General features: G+C 38.5%; 4 protein-coding genes across 4 annotated transcripts; 3 read left to right on the plus strand and 1 right to left on the minus strand.

Moving 5' to 3' along the window:
• Positions 1-1,822, plus strand: LOC112170633 (60S ribosomal protein L18-2). Its single transcript, XM_024307975.1, has 4 exons — positions 1-121; positions 226-315; positions 417-728; positions 1,468-1,822. The coding sequence occupies exons 1-4, from the start codon at positions 119-121 to the stop codon at positions 1,624-1,626; spliced, it is 564 nt and encodes a 187-aa protein (XP_024163743.1). The 5' UTR covers positions 1-118; the 3' UTR covers positions 1,627-1,822.
• A 276-nt stretch (positions 1,823-2,098) lies between these two features.
• On the minus strand, positions 2,099-4,467 carry LOC112170632 (epoxide hydrolase A). The gene is made up of 3 exons (XM_024307974.2): positions 3,873-4,467; positions 2,743-2,981; positions 2,099-2,631 (listed from the first exon to the last, which is right to left on the minus strand). The coding sequence occupies exons 1-3, from the start codon at positions 4,335-4,337 to the stop codon at positions 2,385-2,387; spliced, it is 951 nt and encodes a 316-aa protein (XP_024163742.1). The 5' UTR covers positions 4,338-4,467; the 3' UTR covers positions 2,099-2,384.
• A 4,802-nt stretch (positions 4,468-9,269) lies between these two features.
• LOC112173730 (RING-H2 finger protein ATL5) lies at positions 9,270-10,399 on the plus strand. The gene has a single exon (XM_024311414.2). It carries the CDS (start codon positions 9,469-9,471, stop codon positions 10,180-10,182), a length of 714 nt encoding a protein of 237 aa, XP_024167182.1. The 5' UTR covers positions 9,270-9,468; the 3' UTR covers positions 10,183-10,399.
• A 10,906-nt stretch (positions 10,400-21,305) lies between these two features.
• Positions 21,306-22,202, plus strand: LOC121050237 (putative invertase inhibitor). Its single transcript, XM_040509729.1, has one exon. It carries the CDS (start codon positions 21,360-21,362, stop codon positions 21,969-21,971), a length of 612 nt encoding a protein of 203 aa, XP_040365663.1. The 5' UTR covers positions 21,306-21,359; the 3' UTR covers positions 21,972-22,202.
• The last annotated feature ends 2,267 nt before the right edge of the window (positions 22,203-24,469 follow it).

Here is a 24,469-nt window from a genome sequence, read left to right on the forward strand (position 1 = left end):
CAACATTCCGCCAGCCCCCTCTCTTTGTTTATAAAGCCTCAGTTCCGCGTCCCCCTAATAAACCCTAGAAACACTTCTCTGCCGCTAGTGAAGAAAGGAGCTTCAAACCGCAGTCGCTATGGTATCGTCTCCCTCCAAACCCTAACGCCTCCTTCTCCATTTTCCCATCGCCTCTCGCTTTCGCTTTCTCTAACTATCTTCTTACCTCTTGTTTACACATCGCAGGGTATCGATTTGGTCGCCGGCGGCAAGAGCAAGAACACCAAGCGTACATCGCCTAGGTCTGAGGATATCTACCTCAAGCTCACAGTCAAGGTATGCTTCGCCTTCTGTTTATTCCCTACAACGACGTCGTATGCGCTTTTTGATAGCGATTCGTTTCTGGTGTTTAAGTTTCTGGATCTGTGTGTTTTCAGCTCTATGATTTCATCCACCGAAGGACCAAGAGTCATTTCAGCAAGGTGATTCGTCACAGGCTTTGCATGAGCAAGGTCAACAAGGCCCCTCTCTCGCTTTCCCGATTGATTCGGTATATGCAGGGCCATGAGGATAAGATTGCTGTGCTCGTCGGAACTGTCACTGACGATGTTCGTGTCGCCGAAGTCCCTGCTCTTAAGGTCACTGCTCTCAGGTTCACCGAAAGGGCTAGGGCTCGCATTGAGAAGGCTGGTGGAGAGTGCTTGACTTTCGACCAATTGGCTCTTAGAGCTCCTCTTGGCCAGAACACGGTAATTATACTCTATTTACAAGCCCATGTTTAATGTCTCGTTAGTATGTAGTTGCCTGATTTGAAATGTATATTGGTTTTGGTTGTGTTTGTTGCTAATATATTTGCTTATTTGTTTGTGCTCTGTTGCCTTCTGTTGAAAAATATAATGAACATAATTGAAAGTTATTGTTAATTAATGCAGTCATGAATGAGATTGGTTTTTGTATGATGGAATTGGAGGTGGTTGTGGTGTGTGTTTGGTGGAGGGAGATGATTGTGTGGTAGATGTTGGTGTTGCAGAACCTTATTTCAAATTAGGTTGCTGCTCAGTTCAGCTTGTCTACTGTGATGTCCTGGTTGTTATGGTTTTAGAAAGTGACTTGTTGATTTGTTTGTGCTCTGTTGCCTCATGTTGAAAAATCTATTGGACATAACCGTAACTTAAAAGTTAAGTGATGCAGTCGTGAATGAGATTGGCTTCTGTATGATGGAATTGAAGGTGCTTGTGGTGTGTGTTAGGTGGAGGGTGATAATTGTGTCGTTGATGTTGGTACTGCAGAACCTTATTTTTTGGGTACAAATTGCAGAACCTTATTTCAAATTAGGTTTCTACTCTGTTCAGCTTGTCTACTGTGGTGTCCTGGTTGTTGTGGTTTTAGAAATTGGCTTGTTAATTTGTTTGTGCTCTGTTCTTAATTTGAAAAATCTGTTGATTCTCTTACAAAGTTGACACCAAGTACAAACACTGTTGTTTGCAGATGCTTCTGAGAGGACCAAAGAATGCCCGTGAAGCTGTGAAGCATTTCGGTCCAGCACCTGGTGTCCCACACAGCCACACCAAGCCATATGTGCGATCAAAGGGCAGGAAATTCGAGAAGGCCAGAGGAAAAAGGAACAGCCGTGGTTTCCGTGTTTGAGGATTCTTCCTACTATCTGTTTTTATTTGTCACTTGTTTTTGCCGGAACTATTTTATTATCTATAGGACGCATCTATGTTCCAATTATCTGTTATGACTTTTTAGTTTGGAAATCAAGGATTTTAGATGTTTGGGTAAATGTTGAGAATTTTGCTTAATTTGGTCTTGAAGGTAATTTATATTATTGATTGGTACATTCTTGGTGAAATACCTAGTTTATTGGATTTGATCATTGGAAGTAATATGATCATTGAATAAGCTGAATCTGGTTGTTTGCACTGGTGAATTTGAAAACCCCTTTTCACATTTCTAGTGGCTGGGAACCCGTCACCCCGTTTCTACGGTTAAAAAAAAAGTTCTCCAAAGTTATGTAGCTTGTTTCTGTCAGTTAGCCAGAGTCCTTGGTAATGAGACTTGCAGTGACGAAATAGCAGTGCTGTGATTTATGCCAGAATTCAATTGAAATGAAAAGTTGGGACAAAAGCGGTTGAGGTTTTATTACATTCACAACAAAACTAGTTATTGTAACTTAACTAGCTAAGACTCATAAGAGGACTGTCGAGCAAATTTCAAAACAAGGAAAAGATGGAACGTTTATTATTACACAACATGTCAGAACAATGAAAAGATGGAACAAGCTGAGCCGCTGAGGTTTATTATTACACAACAAAACAAGTTGCAAATACACAACCAGCTAAACTGCGAACTCTCCAACAAGTTGCTGCTAGAAATATCGGAATCTAGTCCGTGTATGAAAATCAGAACTTCTTGATGAAGTCGTATATATGAGCACTGCATTCGTCTGCCTTCTCTTGGTTAATAAAGTGACCTGCTTCTTCAACTATAACAACTTCTTGCAAAAATGGTACCTGGCTCTTGAAGCCACCATTATGAATATATTCTTTGATACCTGGGATATGATAGGTGATGTCCAGATCACCCACAATGAACTTAACTGGTACTTTGATTTGTACCCCAGTCCACGGTGCCATAAGCTCCCAGGTTCTGCAACCAAAAACATGGAAGTTCAGTGGTGTTTAAGGTTCTGCTTCAAGCATTTTAAGTTTTGTGTGAGTTTGAAAAATCAAAACAAAAGCAAAATTTTTAGCGACATACAAGTCGATAGCTCGATAATAGTTCAATCCACCCGTAAATCCTGTCTTGCTGAATTTGCTGGCAAAATAGTTAATGTCTTCTTCTGAGAGCCAAGGGGGCAAGGTTTCTTCAGCTTTCCAACTTGCAAATCCAACATCTTTAGATATTTTAGGAGGTGCTGGACTGCGACCGGTAAGAAACTTTTTCATTACTGAGGGAGTATCAATACTACCAAAATATGCTTCAGCCTCTCCAGGTTCCTGTAGCACAACGTTCGATAATCTTATTTGTCATGCAGGTAATGCTCAGTGACAATGGTTTTTTAAACTTAACATCTAGATGAATGAACACTATGCTCATACAATTGTATTGTAAACATTTCCAGTGATTCAGTCAAGTAAGATTTGGTATAACTGTATTTATCACTGGCCAAAGGACTTCCAGCATAAAAAATAGTCGATAACATGAAGAAGTTAACTAGCTTTGTCAATAGTGTACCAAAGAATCAGGTTTAAAGAACAAAAATGCTTGTTTTAAGTCATTGCCTCCTTGTTAAGCTACTCGATATGAACACGTCGAAACTCAAAAGTTTGTTACCAAAAACTCCCATACATACACAACAAATTGAGCAGAAAGTGGCAAACTGATGGTCAAATTACTCAAGTTCGGCTTGGAACTACAGAAAACTAAAACCTGTACTTTACTAGAGGAGGTTGTTGTGCAGATTAAATATAACATTAATGAGACTGTACCTACCCAAATGAATACAAGGGCTTCAACCATCCAAATCGCCAGGCAACTACATTACTATTTCAGAAACTATACATAAACAGCTTGATACTGCTATAGCATGCATAAAGTCAGATTTCATTATAGAGTCATGCCTATCAAACAATTTGGGGATCCATATTCAGCTAACACATTAATCAATCAACTGCAGAGCATTACAATCTTTCAGAGCTCAGACCCTAATCAGAGAAACAAACAAAGAAGAAGCTCAATATCAGAATTTTCTAAAAATCGAACAACAGGTGAATAAAGTGAACAGACAAACAAACCAATGACCAATCTCTACTGAAAGTAGAGTAGATTAGAAAATCAGACCCAATTAATCTCAAATTTAGAATCCAAACAAAAACTTCCCAATTTACCTGAAACCTGCAAACGTAGTAATCATCCCCAAACAAAGCCCTGAACCCATCAACAGGCTTCTTCTTGGGATTTCTGGGATTGAAAGCGACGCTCATGTTGACCAAGCACTTAACCCTGTCAGGCCTGAACAAACAGAACCACCAGGCAACCACAGCACCCCAGTCATGCGCCACCAGGAACACCTGCTCGATACCCAGATGGTCAAGCAGCCCGATCAGGTCTCCGACTATGTGCATGCCCGTGTACGACGAAGCGTTCGGCGGCGCGTCGGTGTCACCGAAGCCGCGGAGGTCCGGGGCTATGCAGCGGTATCCCAACGAGGAGAGGGAGAGGAGCTGGTGGCGCCACGAGTACCAGAGCTCCGGGAAGCCGTGGAGGAAGAGGATGGGTGGGCCCGACCCGATTGAGGCTACGTGCATGTTGATGCCGTTTGTGGGCACTGTTGTGTGCTCGATTTTCTCCATGGTTGATGAACTCACTTGAGGTTTTCTGTCAGTGTAGTTTGGACCTGAGACCTTTGTGTTGCTCTATGTATGTATAGAATGAGTGGGAGGATTTGGCTTTGGTTTCTGAGTTGGTCTTTGTTTTCTCCCCTAGAAAACTCCGAGTAAAAGATACCATCGTGAGGTCATCTTGAAAATAATGGTTGGTTTGTACTTGAAATTAATGCGTCATTCCTCCTCAAAATGCTTTGAATATTCTTAAAAAGTGTGCGTGACTACCGAACAAGCATGTCTAAACCGTAATCTCTTCGATTGTTCTTGCTATTTTTATTTATTATTTTATTGTGAAAGATTGTGTAACTACCTTTATCTACTGATTTGCACACAAATCAATCGAAATAAAAAATCCATCAAAATATAGAAATGCTCACCGGTGAGTTGTGATATGTTAGTTATTAAAATCATATTGATATCATGAAATGAGGTCGAGTGTGGTGGAAAAAAAAAATTGTCATTTCTATACAAAATAATAAAAAATTCTTATATGTATCAAATTAAATAAATTAAAATTCATCATAAATGTGGAACCATTACGAAATCGTCTATATATTCGATACAAATTCTTCCAATCTGGTTGGGTTGGTTTTTGTACTAAGATAAGATGTAAAGATAATCTAAAGTAGAAACAATTTTGATCCTGTTACTAGATCAACGAATCAAAAGGACAATAAATTAAGTTGGAAAAAAAAAAAGAGTTAACATTTATTCAAGCATAGATATTATCTTTTTTTTTTATTATTAATTGTATTCAGCATCGACATCATCTCTTCAAATTTCTTTTTATGACTGTCCACATAGAAAAGTTCTAGGAAGTTATTCCAATTTTTTGGCATAAAGCCGTCTCATTCATCTAATTCCAATTGCAATATACAAAACATGGCTATCGAAATTTTCATTTCCATCTCCACCAAGCAGCATGGCACCGCCATCCTCAACACATACAAGAAAGGCCATGTTCATTAAAAAGAGGTCAGGAGTTCGAGCCCCATCAAGGATGGGAGTGGGGTGGGGTTAAAAAAAAAAAAAAAAAAAAAATTCTTTGCATGAGTATCGAAATTAAGAGGCACCCACCCACCAACAAGTACGCTGAAAAGCCTGAAACCAAGTTAAACAGTGCCTTGGTTTGATTGGCCTTAGTTGATCGAGACTGAACGAATGAAAGCATTAAATTCTTCCCGATGAAGAACATTTTCTGGGGAGCAGCAGGATTTGGTGGGTTTGGTGACACTAACCATACCCTAATCAATGGTATACGTTTCAAAAGCTAACCAACTCACTATTACTAAATTTAAATGAGGTATACGTTTCACAACCTAACTCACTCACTCATTACTAAATTTAAATGCATTCTCGTGATTTCTTTGAAAATGGACAAGATTTAAAAAGTTCACCACTAGTTTAGGGTTATGACCACTCACCAGTTTATTAGGGTTATGGTCGAGGTATTTGCGTTTTGTGTTTTTTATTTAACGGTATGGATTGAAATTGAATCGTATATTTTTTATCTTTTAGATTTATTCATAGTTAATATAATATGAAAAAAAAATATATGTCAGGGTACTATTCAACATTTCATCAAATAATTTGTTGAAAAATTCGGTAAAATAATTTTAATTAATTGATTACTTTTTTAATTTTAAAATATTAATTTTTATTTGATAATGTGTAAAGTACGTAAAATAAAATAAAATTAATATCATGTAGAATGTGTAAAGTACTTAAAATAAAATAAAATTAATATCATGTAGAGTACACATATAATATTTTTGGTCAAAAATGTATGGAAAATTTCACGAGTTTCTTTCGATAATACAAATTATGAAACTATTTTTAATAAAAATGTCAATACGTGTTTTATTCACATATTATCAATAAATTACTAACAGAGGATTTAGTTATAAGAGTCTATTATATAAAAGTTTCTATGCCAATTACTTAACAATTTGAATTGCTTTATTAACATTTTAGTTAATTTACATGCTATATTTGTTGGGTGATTGGGTCCTTGACCCAATTGTTTTTACGTATGAATAAGAGGTTACGATGACATGGCAGGAAAGAGGAGAGATACTTTTTTGCATAGTTAAAATGTGTATTGAACGTGTATAAAACTTCAGCATGCGTATAATTGAAAAAAAAATTCAGTACGGTCTATTGTAATTGTAGACTCGTTTTTTTCGTGTATTATTGAGTTCGACCTTATTAAACACGTTTTATACGCTTATCCGTTTTATACGGAGTAAATACTTTAAAGTTGAAAAAAAACTCAAGCAATAGTTAGTTAAAACGCATATAAAACTTCAATACGTTTATAATTGAAAAAAAAAACTTCAGTATGATGTTTTGTAATTCAAATGTCTGATTACATTATACTTGGGTGTCATATCCTTTTTTTCATGTTTCGTCACATATCATAAATAATATAAAATAAAGCAAGAGTTGAGAGTAGATTATTAGTATTTTCTTACAAAAATTGTGTTTTATATATCCGTATTTTGAACTTGTTTTTTCTACTACTTATCGAATTATACACATATAATTCAAACTTATAAATTTACCATATAATTTTTTTTTACCAAATATTTGATCAATATAATTAAATAAAGTAAACTAAATAATACGTGTACATTTTTTAACCGAATTATACGCATAATTTTTGTTACCACTTCTCTATAATTGCGACCGTCTCCATATGTTGGACCGACTTCAGTTCAGATCTTCACTTAGTCTGATGGTCTCAAGTTTGGCTTAGCATAATATAGGCCCAACTCAATCTAATGTCTCTGCTGGAGCCCATTTTAGTTGTCATTACATTTCTTTGTTTTGGGAAATGCCCATCTGGTTTGGCCATATGCTGGCAGTATGCCAAGTAGAAGGAGGGGCTCAGAGTTCCACTTTAGCTATACACAAGCTCTCTATAGCCAAGGGCTCCAACATTTGTGTGTTAAATTTTGGATACCAAAAGTGTTTGCACTAGTAGCTCAACAGTAATAAAAACTTGGTCCAGGAATGAATATTATCATTTGCTCAACAAATTTTGAGATGAGTGGGCACAAGACATTTTAGTTCAGTTTTAATGTCACACGATTTAGATTGACTACATTACATATATTTTGCGTTACATCCAAGTGTAACGACTTTGAGAAAATTGAGATTAAGCACACGTTCATTCTAATCAAACCTATCATTTTGAGGTGCACTTACAAACATAAACAAACCGGACCATCCAGGCTAGTTACAATCAAGCAGTTTTCTATCCAAAAAAAGTAAGAATCAAGCAGTTTTGCAGTTGTTTTCTCCACCCCTAGATTTGGTATCCTTGGCATATTACTTTAACAAGTAAGTCGATCAACATATATGATCATTCTGTCTAGGACGTACTCTAATCTCATCGTTAACACTATGAACAGCATGGTTTACAAACCAAGTGCTAGCTAGCTTAAAAGCAGATAGTACTGGATTACTGAATTCTGAATCAAGTTGACCATGGAACTAGGGAAGCTTTTTTCTTTGGGTGGGGAGGGGAAGTGCTCAAGCTAGGATCTAGCTATATGCTTTTGTCGCCATCATGCTTTCCAATATTTGTACTTTGCCTCCACAATGCACCTTCTTGTATGATTATCCATACAGTTATATTCTGGATTAGACAGCTTATATAGTCGAATATATATATAGGACACAAGTTGATCATGGGCAACTCTATTTCATACCTCAAGGTCCACTAGTACTACTGCATCACAAATTGGTGCCTTTTAACATCAGTCGTTGCATATTTATTTTGTTTCTTTCAAAGATGAGATTAATAACTTAAAAACAATTACGGTCGTATAAAATGAGATTTGAAAAACATATTATACTAATATGGAGCAGTAATTTATGCATTATTGATCGAGCTGGATATATAATTATATATTGTCTGCTTCCTGGTGCCATTTTCTCATCTACTGCTGGTAGACTCTACATTTATCTCTGATATTTCTGTGTGTTCCACACTTCTACTGAGAAAGTTTGGAAAAGTTCATACACATGGTGACACCGTGACAGAATGCACCTCCTACCGAGTAGCTACCTTTATTCAGTTTTTTTTCCTTGGCCAGTTGATGAGTTGCAGGAATTCTGTCTTTTGCTGATGTAACCTTGCCATTACTTTAGATTCAGAGGATCTTTCCATTATCGACTATAGAAATTAAATCCACTCCATACAAGACCAAATTCATTTGTTTAAATTTGGATTTTATGTAAAGTACAGAACGCAAATATTGGAAAAATTATGTCATAGAAGCACTTTCTTCTTTTAATTTTTTTTTACCTCTTTGGGTCATAATCCAATTGTGTCATGACAGATTACTAAACAATACAAAATTTGACTAATTGTGATGTAATCCAAAATTATTCTTGGAAGTTAATTAAATCTAATGTAACTTTTTTTTTAACATTTATCTATTCTAGATCGGTTATGGAAATGAAATTTGAAAAACCGCTCTAGTGGAAGAAACCGAACAAATTAAAAGACTACTTTTCATTAAAAGTATCTATACAAAATATATGATCTTTTCTGCATTAACTATACGTACTTTCCAAATATGAGAAATATAAAGCCATATATCACGTAAAAAGCATGATTTTTCAAAAATTATAATTACCAAATACGAGAAAGAAAAAAAGGAAAAAATTTTAATTTACAAAACAAACAAGACTACGTAACGATAATTTTCAGGTAAATCTTTAAAGAATGAGATATATTTCCAACTAGGAAAATGTCCTTCCTAATCTACATGTATATATCCTTTTTTGTTTACGAAATTCAATGTATAAACCCAATATTATAATTCACCGGTCCTATTTAAACCGCCCTGCAGAGTACAGTGGAATAATAATAAAAGAAACCCCGCCATTCCCAATTGCCGATGCTCATAAAAACATTACCAGGGACCCCCAACGACTCATCTCAGAGACGACGAACCTTCCTCTCCATTTTCTGTTGCCAGATTAAGAAAACAAAATTAAATCCTCACGCACCTATGACGTACCCATTTCCCTAAAACCCACACCATTTGCAACTCTCCTCCTTCTCCAAAACCTAAATTTTGACATGGATATCGTCGACGATCATAAACCCGCCAACTTCGCCCTCAATGGCAAGATCATGCTCTGCTCGGTCATCATTCTTTTCGTCGTCGTCTTCGTCGTGACTTGCTTCCACAGCTACGTCCGGCTCTGCTTCTACCGCAACCATCCCCGACGGCACCGTCGCCGGAGACGCCTCTTCTCTCAAAATATCGTCTCGCCCACGACGGAAACCACCAGCACCGCACCTCAGAAAGGCTTGGATCTCTCAGTTCTCAAGACGCTACCTAGTTTTGTTTACTCCACGTTAACTGACGACCCGCTGTTAGAATGCGCCGTGTGCCTGTCGGAGTTCGAGCACGGAGAACGTGGTCGAGTGCTGCCCAACTGTAAGCACCCGTTTCATATAGAGTGCATAGACACTTGGTTTAAGTCGAACTCCAATTGTCCGCTTTGTAGATGTCTGGTTCGGCCGCATGTTCCGGTTCCGACATCGGAACCTCGGCACGAGGTTGTGATTACGGTGAGTGAACCGGCCGGTTCGGGAACGGACGGGGGCGAAGAGAAAATGAGTTCGCCGCCGGGGAGTTTTTCGGCGGAGGTATGTGGGAGGAGGCCGTTGGATCTAGTGGGGATGTCGATAGATGATAGGGTGAGGAATTTTGGGTTGCCCAAAAGTCATGGGGTGAAATGTTCTGGAGATCAGAGTGTATCGTTAAAGAGGATTTGGAGCATATAGATCAGCATAAGCTTGTCCGACCTGATCCATGGGGATGTGGGCGGCGTTACTTCTGGTGACCAAACCCGACTATAGAGAATGGCGGTTTCTTTTGTTTTGTTTTGTTGTAGTTTTTTTTTTCCCTTAGGACATGTCTTGGTACCTGTACACAATCTTTGTTTGTTTGTTTTCTCATACTGGATATATACATGACTGAAAAATCACCTGTGTTACTCAAGATTTCTTATCTACTCTGTTTTGTTAAAAAGATTGAGGATTAACAGAGATGAACTCTTTGTTCATTGTTATTCTCTCTCCAAATTGAGGATGAACAAAAGGTTGAAACCATAGCTCTCATCCTTTGGGGGGGGGGGCGGCGAATTAAGGTCGGCATATAAGGATTGAATCACATCCCATCATGTAATGTTGTTTGCCATTCAGGTTGTTTGTTCTGAAGCAACAAAACCCAATAACCCATAGATTAGTCTGATGGTGTAAAGATCAAACAAACCAAATCCTATTTCTATCAAATCAAATGTCAAGCCAAATTATTTGCTGTTTTCAACTATATTTCCCCACTTGCCCATGAGGCATCGTAATTCGTAAGTCAATTCTCCCTACATTTGGTCGAATTACATGAGCCCTCAAAATAAAACCAAATTTTCTGACTTTCTTCGGAATTTCTGTCTAAAATGTGGTTTTACATGAACCTTATTTTTTTTTTAAAGTTTTTGTTTTATCTTTTGTTATGTATTTCAAGATCAAGCTCGCTTTGGGCTGTATTTAGTATCCACACACCAAAAAATTAGACCGACAGATCGAAAAATTATTTTAATCTTACAATTTTATAAATCTATCAATCTAGTTATTTTTACTCTATTTCTTTACATTAATACGAGCTATTTTTTGTTTAATAGAAATTGATATCATTAGAATCAATAACTGGCAATGATCAATTGCTAGAGTCTATTTACACTTACAAAAAGATAATTGGCAAGAAAATCCAAAAATCCTATTCTAAGCAAAACAAACTCATTATAAGCCGATGATAATCTCGCTAGCCTCCTATTAGCCAATTACGCAATTGTGGTACCAACAGAAAACCATTTTCTTGCCAACATATAAGAGCACCTTCTAATTCATAAGCCACTTGAAATACAAACTGTACTGTTGGATCATAATTTATATACATATTTGTGCCCTAAAACATGAAAATTACTTGTTCTAAAGTCCCAATTTAATGTTGATTAATCCAATTCCATTATTCCCCTAATCTTGTACTTTTATTTAACCTTTGTGTTTATTTATATATATTTATTATGTTTTCCTTATCATGCTAGGAAATGATAGAGAAGCATGGAAATGAACTAAAAAGTCAACCTTAGCACATTTTCTTACTCCGGCTAGGAGAAAGCGAGTTAGACAAGGAAGGAGGATCGGCAGCCTGATCAAACGAACTCCAAATAAGTTGAAACTTTCCAGATCCATTCCAGACATCCTAAGGATAATTTCTTATGAAGAGTTTAGGAGCTAGGTCGAAGTGGAAGACCTTCAAAAGATCGGTCCAAGTTTCTGACTAAAAGACGAAAGCGGCAAAACCGGACCTGTACGGATTCCGGCAGCATTTCTGGCCAAACTACGGTGAACTAAGCTCTGAAATTTTACTAGGATGATCTACACTTATCAAGGAACATTTGGTATGAAGAAGTTGAAGGCCAATTCAGAAGTCTCAGTGGAGATTCAATTGAATGAAGCTTTGGAAGCAGAAAATGAATCCTAATTGAATTAGGGTAACTTGGCTAAGAATCCATTTTGGAAAGATTTGTTGTGCATTTTTAGAAGGGTTATGTTGCTGCAATTCTCATGGAGAGTTCTATAAGAATCCTACAAGATTATGACAAATTAATCCATCATATTATCATTTGGATAATAGGCATGGTGCATAGGGTTCTCTCCATGCTTCTCATTGACTTTGGTGACCCAAAACCACCCCAACACTCTTTAATTTCATGTTTTCCATGCACAATAAAGAGAGTTAGCTGCTCCTCTGTTCTTCGAAGTCATCTTTTTCAACTCTACACTTTAATAACTCATCATTACTTCCCTCTTTTTACTCCATCTCTTCCATACCATTTTTCCTTGTTTTTAGGATCTATTACCACTCTCATACTCCACCTCCATGCTTCTTACAATGTTTGAGCTGCTTCTTTTGGTTCCATTCATCATTTTACACTCTAATAACTCATCATTACTTCCCTCTTTTTACTCCATCTCTTCCATACCATTTTTCTTTGTTTTTAGGATCTATTACCACTCTCATACTCCACCTCCATGCTTCTTACAATGCTTGAGCTGCTTCTTTTGGTTCCATTCATCATTTTACTCTCTTCTCTCTATCTCCACAACAAAACCTCTATCTCCACATCCCAAAATCCAAACTCATAATATTCATACTCCCTTACCGCTCCATCTCCTCCATCACCACCACCACAACTACCATCTTTCACCATCACAAAACTCTATCACCACCACCATAAACTCCATCACTACCACTCAAAATTAGCCAAAGAAGCATCATATCTTCATCACCATTCCATTCATCATCAATATCAACAAGTTCATAATCCATTCATTCCGCCATCAAGGAGGATCTAAGGGCATTGAAGGAGGAAAACCATGGAGGAGCTAATCATCAATTTGTCAAGCTTCAACTAGTTCATTCTTTCCTTAACTCTGTAATTTACTTTGATGTATATTATAAATTTGATGTCAATTTGTATGATTATGAGTGAGTAGTTACTTTCTTGGGGTTTCAACCCTAACCAATCTTGTATGGATTGATGCTATAATATGATGTGATGCAATTTTCTTTAGCATGCCTACATGCTAGTTCAAGAGTTGAATGCATATGCTTAGACCATACCACTTTGAGCATGTGTGTTTGCCATTTCATGATATAATGTTTAGAGATTGGTAACCTTTGAATATTAAAGTATGAAAGCACATTAGGTGTGCATGTAGGGGTTGTGAATTACAATCACTTAGAGATAAGCTTGGTTGGTTTGCATGATTTATTCATCTCCAAACTTTATGCACTTAGGGTAATGCACTAGATACCTAACCGGATTGAAATGCATGACTTAAGTAGTTAAGTACTACACCTGAGAGGGGTTACTTGATATCACAAAAGGAGCATGTCCTTTGTCATACCCGAGAGGGATGCAAGGAGAGAAATTGGTAAATTAATTTAGCATCATTCATATGGAAATGCGTCAATTCTTGCAAAGGAGGTTAGTGGTAGACAATCTAAATCCTAACTTTCATCTATTTGATCACTAGTTTAGTTTAGAGTAATTTAGTTTACATTTGAGCATCAAGTTGTTTTCAATTCAAAACTATCTTCAAAAATCAAAATCAAATCACTACTCCATCTTACACATACTCACCATGGCCTAGATTTCCTTGTGAATTTAGGTTTGTGATTGTGCATTTGAATATTGTAGCTCTCCTTAGGTTCACACCTTATCTAGTGAAAGGAATCAAATCCTCATGGGTTCGACAACCTTTCTTAAATCCATATACTATTACTTGTACCCCTTATACTTGAGGATGACTATTTGGCTAACATGTACTGACATATGCATTTACCTAAGTATAATTAGCTATAATGAGTCAAGCTCATACTGCCACCAGCAACACCAACATCGTCAAGGGTGTGACCTACGGAAACACCGCCAAACAGGCTATCACCTGAGCTTTGGTTCAGTCCAAGATCATCATTGACGCGCTGCCACGTGCCGCACCAAGATTACCTCGCTGAAGAATCAGAAGTTGGGAACTGAAACATATCAGTCCCACATCGAAAACAAGGAAGAGATCAGTCTCTCCCTCACCTATAAAAGGTCCACTCCTCTCTACTCATTAACTACACATTTATTACATACCTAACATTATTCTATGAACATAAATACATTGACTGACTTAGGCATCGGAGTAGAGAATACCGCCAACAGCGGTCTCCCTCTGACACCCTTTGTATTTTACTTGACAGGTGATGCTAGCACTACGACTTCTTCAGTAGCGGTCCAAGCTTGGACCATCGTCAACAAGATTTAGCTGTGAATCTCAGACATTAACACAAACATCAATCACATTCAAGATAGTTACCAACTCTCGAAGAAGTCATGATCCGAATAAATTGGCACTTGAAGACCATAGCTAGCCCCAACGTGCCCAAGTAGGTCTAAAAGTCTTGGGCTGGGCTGGGCCGGGCTGTAATGCCCCAATTTGTACCTCCCCAAATTGGTTACGTTACAGTGTCGCGAACCTTTAGAAGCATAAGCTAAGCAAGCTTAACTCATGTCCTAAAGAGACGCAAGACAATTTAACTAAAAAGAAACAAAATGAAATGGCAAGTGTTGGCAGAAAACGTAGAGTTTAAAGCGAGGTGAAATTGAAAACTTTATTCTTGTTAAAAAGACATTAGAACTAAACAATTAAGTGTTTTCCAAACATAACTACTTAAGTGAAACAAAGCTGAATCAACAACTTACAACAATGAAAATAAATTCTAGTTTGGTTCAAACCATTTGAATACAAAGTTAAGAATCTCAGCAAACATTGACAAAAACAAGATAATACTCAACCTCCATCAAACAATAACAATTCAATAGAGGTGAATAAAATGTGTAGGTAAATATACCAAATAGTTAAAGAAAAATGTACCACCCAGCTTAGTCCCGAAATCCTCCTCAATCCTCGTGCACAGTACCTGCAAGACCAACTATAGTAGGGGTGAGCTTTCGTCCTCGCTGCTCAAACATCAGCCCTAGCTAGGTTTGAAAACCAAATAGTAATTAGCGCTAGTTGAGTAAAATATAATAAAATTAAATAAAGAACTCTCAATGTGAAACCACATGAAAACGAATGAGTACCCGGGTAAAATCAAACTTGATGACCGGTCTAATACTAGCCAACTACATCCTCACCAAAGATTTAAATCTTCAACAACAGGTGAAGAGTAGCGAGAGTGTCCATTTAAGCAGTACCACCTAGATCTAGTGTCACACCTCAAAGGATGTCAGACACTATCCCGTCCGTACAGCCCCTCCGGAGGTTTAGGGGATCGAAACCCAAGGAAGTCGCTATGCTCTGCTCACTCTCAAGTCATCTCATGAACTCAAGTGTTAAATCTTAAAAACAACTTCAAACCATAAAAACAATGTAGGAAACATAAGAGCACTAACTAAGGTGAAACCTCCCTACCTCGAATCAAAGTGCTTCGAATGTTATTCCAGGTCAACCTTTGCCTTTGGCTTGTGCAACCAGATTCCATGCTGCGCCATCCTATTACCAAGTTGGATAAATCATCAATTCACTTGACCGGTCTTTATAATTCATCTCCAACTTAACAACCTTTTTCAAAGTATTACTAACTTTATCGAAACATGAGATAAGTTGATATAAGACTCCATATACGTCTGCACCTTTGAGTATCAATTAAAATAGCCCTTAAAATTCAAAAGGCAAATGCAGATGTAAGTGAGTTTGAGGTAGGAAGTGATGATGCTTGGAGATTTATTAAAAATTCATCTTAACAGCAGTGAACTTGAAACTTTCTAGAATTAAAGCTGACATATCAAGGTACAACATACTAAAATTTCAAGAAAATTGGCGTTCGAGAAGTAAGGGAAAAGATGGATGCAAACAGCCTGAACTGTTCAGTTTTTCTTAAAAATTCCAGTTGCATTCTATCAACTTAGAAAATTTGTCAAAAATTCATTTTGACTCCGATTGACATAAAACCAGTTGGTGATGGATTCTTGATATGTCTAGGTTTATGAACTAAAATCTCAACATAAACACAATCAAGAGCCATATGGATTTGATAAGTAAAAGTCCAGAAGGTCAGGTTCTGATATGAATGAAATTTGAGTATGAATAAGCCATAACAAGGTTTTGATATGAGATAAAGGGAAAGACCGAGTCATAACAGGTGCAAATGGTAAGTTTAAGTATATGATAATTTAACTAGAAAAGATGGAATTCAACAGATTAGGGCAAAACTTACTAATTGTAAAATCAATTGTGTGAACTCAAGATGGAGATGTAAACTTCATGAAATTAACTCAAATGTCGATGGAGAAACATGACCCAATCTGAGTAGCAACTGAATTTGAAAGAGGATTGGACATGCAAACACGAATTAGAATCAAATATCAGTGGTATCTTAGAACATGATTTTCACTTAACTGTAAGCGGTCTCACCTGGATTGAGAACGAATTAACCACCGGATTATCATGATTTTCGAGCAAGGTATAGAAGACGCAATTTCGAACAACTTTTATGAAGAAGTCGTACTGATACAAAGGCTCAAACTTGCCGTTTCTGGCCATCGAAGTTGGCTGACAGCAGCAATTCGGGAAGAGGTCAGAATCTCCCTTTTCGAAGATGAACTTGCATTGGACGAATTGCTACAGTAGCATTTTCATGAACCATCAACTAAAAGCATAATGCATTTGGTTACACACTTTGAGATCGAAGAAAGGAGGAAGATTGATACCTCAATCAACCCAAAAATTGGCTGGAAATGCCGGTAAGAATTCACCAAAAATCTGAGTTTGCTTGCATCCATTCTCCCTAGCAGCTGATAGACTCAAACGTAATCATTGTACAGAAACGTTGGCATCACTGAGACGAAATTCTGGAGACTAAGTTGACAGTGATCGAGCTCTGGATGGCATAGAAGCCGATGGATCAAGTGGGTCGGCGAATGAACCGATGCTGATCTAACCAGTATGGTCTAACTGGTCTTGAATATAAGCAGGGCTGCCAATTTACCCAATCACCCTTGCACTTTGCTAACCCGTAACATTTTTTGTCCAACTCCAGCTTATGAATTGTTTAGGTGTACACGCTAGTGAAATCGATAACTTTCTAACAATGTAAAACTCGCATAATTAGTTTAGAAGGACCTTAGCAAGTATATGGTTGTTGAAAACTAATTTCACAAAATAAATCTAAAAGAAAACATTACTAATGTTCTACTAAGTAAATGGTGCTATCACTTTCTCATGTCCTCGGGGACTAGGAAATTTCCCTATTACGTCACTGAAAAATCCAGGGGTCTCACACGGGCCTACCCAATTCTCTAAGTAACATGTGAAGGTGGCAAGACACCCTCCTTGATAGCTCATGAGCTAGGCCCAGCTAGCCCAAACTTATAATCAGGCCCATAACCCCAGGCCTAACTCTAAGCCCAGAACATCGCTCTGAACAACACCACCGGCGCTGCAAGTTCCAGCAGCAGACTTCTCCAAAAGGCTATAAATAGACCAATTATCTATGCCGTCTCCCCTCTGTATCCAAGCAAAGGCTCAGTCCAAGCTGACATCAAAACACAGCCGGCCGGGACCCGAGAACAGCAACAACTTGTCACCAGCCAAATTCGACAACTGGCAATCCAATGCTCTAATTCAAGCCCACAAACTGACCAGCTCCAACTCCAAGCTGAGGTCAAAGACAGCCACCAACCACGATCCTTCCGGACAAGATCAGAACTCGAGCTAGCTTGCGAAATCGGCTAAGATCCGAACCTGTACCAACCTTCGCACTTTGTAATTTCCATGACTACGACGAAGAGCCGCATCGAAGCTAGAGCAAATGGCCAGCGGAGAAGCCCACCGCAGCTCTCTGCACAAACCCTAGATTGGGTGCTTGTTGAGAGAAGAATCTCAAATAGATATATGTTGACTTAATACGAGCTAACTTATTGCTTAACATGAGACAATTAAACTTATACTTGGGCAAAAAATATTTTAGCAAACTATAGAAAAACTTTGACAAATTAATGATCATTTTACTACTATATCCATAAAATTTCAAATCATGTTCATAATGAGAAACTTTTGCACATATATAACTATATAAGGACAAGTTGTTATTTTGTTGTCATGTGTCAATAACACATCTACAATTCTAACCTTCACACATAGATAACTAAATATTAATTATTTTTTTCAATTCAACTCTTATCTGTTCAATTGGGGAGAGAGAGAGAGAGAGAGAACACATCAGACACTTGCCCAGTTCTGCTACTGCTTAAAGATCGACACAATATTGAAGGTTAGCTGCTACTGCCTCGAGATGGAGATGAGATGAAGGTTAGCTCTACTGCTGCTGCTATGTCTCTTGGGGATTGATGCTACTACTTGAAGGTCAAGACAATATTGAAGGTTTGCTGCTACTGTTTCGAGATGGAGATAAAATGAATGTCAACTCTACTACTGCTTTTGGGGATGAAGAAGAAATGACAAACTTTTGCTACTATTTGAAGATCGAGACAATATTAAAGGTTAGCTACTACTAATTCAAGATGAAGATGTGATGAAGATTAACTCTGTTAATGCTGCTGCTATTTATTGCTATTGCCAACCTTCATCAATTAACATGTACATTAGATATATACGAAAATTGTACAAAAAAAAATTGCAGTGTTTCAATTGTTGTCCTCACTACAGAGTAATGCAAATGAAAAATGGTAGAATTTGTAACTAGCGCCATCATAAAACCTGTCTGGAACTTCACCCAGTGAATCCTCAAGGCATGCAAGAATGCACTTAAGGTCTCCATCACTAGCGGCACTCCAACAGTTGCACTTATAAAAACGATTATGCCGATAATTAGAAGAATGACATTGTTGGACCTGCAGTAGTAATTCCCAAGAGATTCATTAATTACTTGGCTCTTTTGAGATCTCAAAGTTCTGTAACAGAAACAAAGACACGAGTAAAAGAAAGAACTTACTCCCAAGCTACAAGCAGAACCTTGTCATAAACTACACTGGACAACTCTGAAAGTGCTAAGCTGAACACATCAAAGAAAGGACAAGCAAGAGGATCATCATGTAATATTGAAAACAGGAAATATCAACAATTGTTTGAGATGTGCAATACACACGTTCATAAAAGTTAAGATGCCTCAAGACTACGAAAAACAGAACGCGCCTCACGCGCCTGAGAAAAAAGCAAAAGATAAGAGAGCTCTCTCTCGGCCGAACGCCGCCGCTGCGTTCCGGTCCGGGAGAGGATGGTGGTTCCGGCAAGCAGCAGGTTTCAACGGCAGCGACTCGGTCCGGGATCCGAGAGAGGTTGTTCGATCTTGGAAAGGGCAGATCGATCTGGATCTATTCTGGTTTAGGGGCCGAGCACAGGGGTCTGCAGGCGGGAATCCGTGTTGTTTCTGGAGCAGTTGGAGTGGCTATGGGACACGGATGGCCGGCGGCGAACCATGGAGGCTCAGGAGGCAGTTTCGATCTGGATTCGGGTGGATTTGGGTCCGATCTGGGTTTGGGGTTGGACGGGGGTCTGCAGGTGTGACTCCGTGTTGTTTCTGGGGCAGTTGGAGTGGCTCTGGGACACGGATGGCCGGCGGAGAACCGTGGATGCTCTGCGGCAACTGGGGGCTGGGGGACGGTCGTTGCGATCCCGATCTGGTCGGTTATGGATCGGGTTGTGGGCACCGATTGGGTTGAAGAAGGGCCTGCACAGTGTCGTGGTGATACGGCGGTGCAGGGTTGCTGAGCGGCGGCGTCAGCCTACTCGGGGGCGGTCTGGAGCCGGCGATTGCAGATCGTTGCTTGATTGGTGGGCTTCTGCTTTGGGCCTCTGGGAGAGAGGGTGGATGGGCCGGATTTCGGCTGTTTGGCTTTGCTGCTGTTTATTTTATGTCTGTTTTACCTCTGTTTGTTGCTTTGTTTGTTTAGTTGTTTGCTGTTGGTGGGTTGCTTTGCGCATGCTGCGCGAAATAAGTCCCTGCATTCGTTGTGTAGGGATAGTTGGGCTTTTTGCCCGTGGGTGCACTCTTTGTGCCTTGTCTGCTCTAGGGTGGCGGCGAGTTCCTTGCTTTGTCAAATGGTCGCTGCCTCCTAGTGGCAGGGTGAGACTACATGCCACTGGATGGAGATTCAAGTGGCAACATGATAGGAAAGCTGGTAGTATGGAAATTACGCTTTGCTGCATTAAAGTTGCAGTTCGAGTAATCTTTCCGTTGTGTCACCGCTGGGAAGCAAATAGAACCGTCTGTCGCGCGTTCTTGCTAGCGGGTGTGGATTGGAGTACAAGTTTTTAGTTGAGTCGTCTCATGAATTTTTTTCTGGATGTACTCTAGTTGCAGATTATAATCTGGGGTTTAGGCACTTTGTCCCCCCCTTGTATTCTCCGGTTTCATTAATGATGGCTTGAGGGCAGCCGCACCGGCCCTTGTTCAAAAAAAAAAAAAAATGCCTAATTAAGCTTGGATGCTATGAAATGGTTTAAGTTTTTAGCCACCCACTTGAGTGCCCATAAACGTACATATGAAGCTGTATTCGACACTGCTCCAAGCACAAACTCTATGGTATATATGTATGAGTTGGTGTATAAAAATCTCGCTGATTTCAAATTCCGCATGACCTTTTGTATTGTGATGAGCCACGGGATAGGATCGCAGGCGGAATGGTAGCTTCTTCGTGAGCACCGATGATGGTGGCCAGAAAAATCGCTAGACCTGCCGGCAGCTTCTGGGCGGCGGCGAAGGTCGGAAGGTGGCGAGCGCGATGACCTCTGTGTTTGTTTGGGGTTATCTGACCTTTGGTGGCATTGCTGTAAATTTTTCAAAAATTGATAATTTTGGTAATTTTGTATTAAAGTCGGGAACTATCTGCTCCATTTGCTTTGGACATGGTCTGCGCGTCCTTAATTGTTTGTTTAAATCTGTCAAAATGTGAGTTTTCATTTTTTTAGTTCTTTCGTCCAGTGCTACTATAACATTTTCTAAAAATATTTCATCCAACTTTGAGCAAAAACTTTATTTGATCTTGACAACAAGAATGAACCACATTGTTTTGGCCCATGAGTCTATGACACCTGATTAGTAGTTTTTGCACCTTCATATTATTACACTAATTAAATTTTTCATGTACGTTCTTGGTGATTATAAGAAACCTTTTACTATAACTTGTATGAAGGAACGCACAAAACGTACACATTTAGTAGTTCCTTAGAAATCGCAATATCGAGAGGTTCTCCATTAATGAAAATTCACCATCTCTCATCAATTCTCGTCGATCCTTACATTCCTCTCGTATTTATTCACTCTGCTTCATCGTCATCACAATTTCAATCGACTAAATCACCATTAATCACAAAGAAGGACAACAATGAAGCCAATTACATCATTCTTCTTCCTCTCAACCCTGTGCGTGCTCCAACATGTTGCCCTCGTCGCAAATAGTCAACCCGGCAAACCCGTCGGAGGCCAACCGGGCAAATCCGTAGGAGGCCAACCAGGCGGAACCTCTGGGCCCGTCAGTGGTAATCAAATAGAAGAAGCATGCAAATACGCGACTAACAAGGATCTGTGCATCACCAACCTCAAGAAAGACCCAAACAGCCAAGGAGCTGACCTCGTCGGCCTGGCCTTGATTGCGATCAGGCTGGCCGCCGCGAATGCCGCTGACGTGGAATCCCACCTGAGAACGTTGATGATCAACAACGCCACCTCTCTAGCCCCGGAGGTTCAGCAGGGGGTTTCGGACTGTATAGAACATTACACCGACGCCAACGAGCAGCTTGACGACTCGGTGGCCGCGGTGTCGGCCAAGGAATTTCATGACGTCGAGATGTGGGTTAAGGTTGCCATTGGCGATGCGGCTTATTGTCAAAACGCCATGAAGGGTCAGCACACTGTGGTTGAACAGAAGAACAAATTGTTTACGCAGATGTGCGAAAATGTCTTGGCCGTGATCAAGGCCGTGACTCAAAAGGGTTGAAGAGATCCTTAATCATTATCAATCAATGTTATGAAGTATTCATAATTTCGTGTACTCATTGCATGTAGCTTTAGTACGTAGCTGTAATATCAATTTATATATACGTACACATGATGTTCCGAGTTCAAATGACCAATTAGCAATTTTCAACTAGAATTATTTGTCCATTTATATAGGAAATGTATCCGGGCAAAGTTTTAATGATGACACATTTATTAGGTTTGAGAAGAAGTGAAGAACACTTTTTTCTTTGATCAAATTTTTATTTATAAGTACGTATTTTCGTGAAAGTTAGATGCAACGTAATTAATTAATAGTGAGTGTATTTTTGTTTCTTAACTTTTATATTAAATTTCGAATTGTCATTATTGACTTTTCCGCTTCTATGTATTTGTATCTTATGTGAATAGAAGTTCACATTCATTTCAAAAAAAAAAAAATTATAATAATTCCATGCTGAACTCGATTAGAAGGCAATTGATGTCAGGAAAGTTGCATCATCTAGCTGATTCGATCAAGTTTATAATTAGAGAGATTATGTAATTACCATATTCTCTATTTTGTTTAAATAAGTCAATAAGACTAAGATGCAGGAATGCCTTATTCCTAGTTGATTAAGTTCATGCACGTGGGAAAATGCGGAGCACAATGATGATTGCTATTTAATTAAATAGGTTGTTTTTAAAGGTTAACAATATGATCCATTTAATTAAAAAAATGTATAAATTGATTAAATTTTGTAAAAACTCATAAGACGAAGAATATAAATAATTATATATAATTCATAAATAATTAATTCCAATAATTATAAAAGCAAAATATTTCAAATTGTTTAATTCTATTATCAAATACTCCCAACGTCCAAAATTTCAAGAAAAAGTACAGCATAATTGAGTTATACTGGTTCACTTCATGATGGCGGGTTGACCAACCCATTTATTAAATGGGTCATGGCAGGTTAACCACGGCTGACCCACTTTTTAATCATGCGAGTTCAACCCGCTTTATTTCGTGCGAGTTTTGAATCGTGTTATCGAGTCGTGTCGTGTCGGAATTGACAGCCCTAATCACAACATTGTTCGTTTTCAGCTCCAGTTTCTCCCAAAATGGAAGAAAGAAAAGTGATGGAGGCTTGACAAGTGTCACAATTTCTTGGTGGTTTATTAAGAGAAGGACAGATGGCCTATTTCAATTCATCCTTCTCCCTATAAATTAATAGAAACTCAGCCACCATTTTCATATAATTTCTGAAATCACTTTCTCTCTCTAAAAAATTTCAGCGGATCATAACTTTTTATCCATAACTCTTATTTATGATCCGCGAAAAGCTACGGATTCGTCTTGATGCCCTCTTTCTATCCATGAAGGTTTGAGTTAGATTGAACAATAATTTCTAAAAGGCACGTTTTAGGATTTTCGATTTTCAATCGGTATTTTGGGAGGCGATTCGTATTGTCAAGGTGAGTGGGTTTGTGTAATATGTCTGAATATTCTATTTGGTATAGAAATGGTGGAAAAACATGACTTTAGCTATTTACAAAATATCTCTTTATTTTCACGTGAAGCATGTCTATTTGTGAAATATGTGGAATTTATACATATGATGTGTTGGATCCATTGTTCGATTAGTCATGGAACATTAGAACTTCTTGATTGGTTATGCCGAAGTAAGGATGTGTCACATGGTGGTATATGGCTAGAGAAGGCTATTAGGGTGCCTATGGTGGTCACTAAATTGAAGGATAACTTATAAGAAGGGATGCGATGTGATGAATTGATGTGTATACGACATACTACTTTCTAATGTGTGTAAAATAACATGACTTTACTGGTATATTACATGATCTACTAACTGAGTGCGTGATTTTGATCACCCACCCATCTCTAATATATTTGCAGAGAAATACTACGAGTTCGTCGAGTCGGAAAGGCATTGTACAAGCCTAGAATGAAGAGTATAGAAGGAAGAGGTTTATTTACATTCTGCTTTGTAATCTCATACCTCGATTTCGGCCTTAGGTGCTTGGGATTCACCAATATCGGATCCGGTGCGTGACATAAATATGAGAGTCAAATTATACTCATTCTGAATCATACTTAAAAGAAAAAAAAATAAGAGCATAGAAGGAAGAGGTTTATCTTCATTGGGAGCCTAGAATGAAGAGCATAGAAGGAGGAGGTTTATATACATTCTGATTTGTAACCCTCACACCTCGCATTTGGCGTTTGGTGCTTAAAATTCACCGACACGGGGTCCGGGGCGTGACACAAATATGAGAGTCTAATTATACCTCATTCTGTATCAAACTTGAAAAAAAAATAAAAAGAACCCTAAAATCCCAATTTCCAGATTTCCCAGTTCATCATTTCATCCCTTTTAAGCCTCCCAATCTACTCTTCCCGATTCTCAACCAAATTCCAATTCATCCCTCTTCAACATCAATGAGTCATTGAGAGTCAGAGATGACGAGCTTCGATTAGTGATGGCAAAGCTGGAG

The sequence above is a fragment of the Rosa chinensis genome, chromosome 6 (assembly GCF_002994745.2).
Source record: "Rosa chinensis cultivar Old Blush chromosome 6, RchiOBHm-V2, whole genome shotgun sequence".
Lineage (NCBI taxonomy): Eukaryota > Viridiplantae > Streptophyta > Magnoliopsida > Rosales > Rosaceae > Rosa > Rosa chinensis.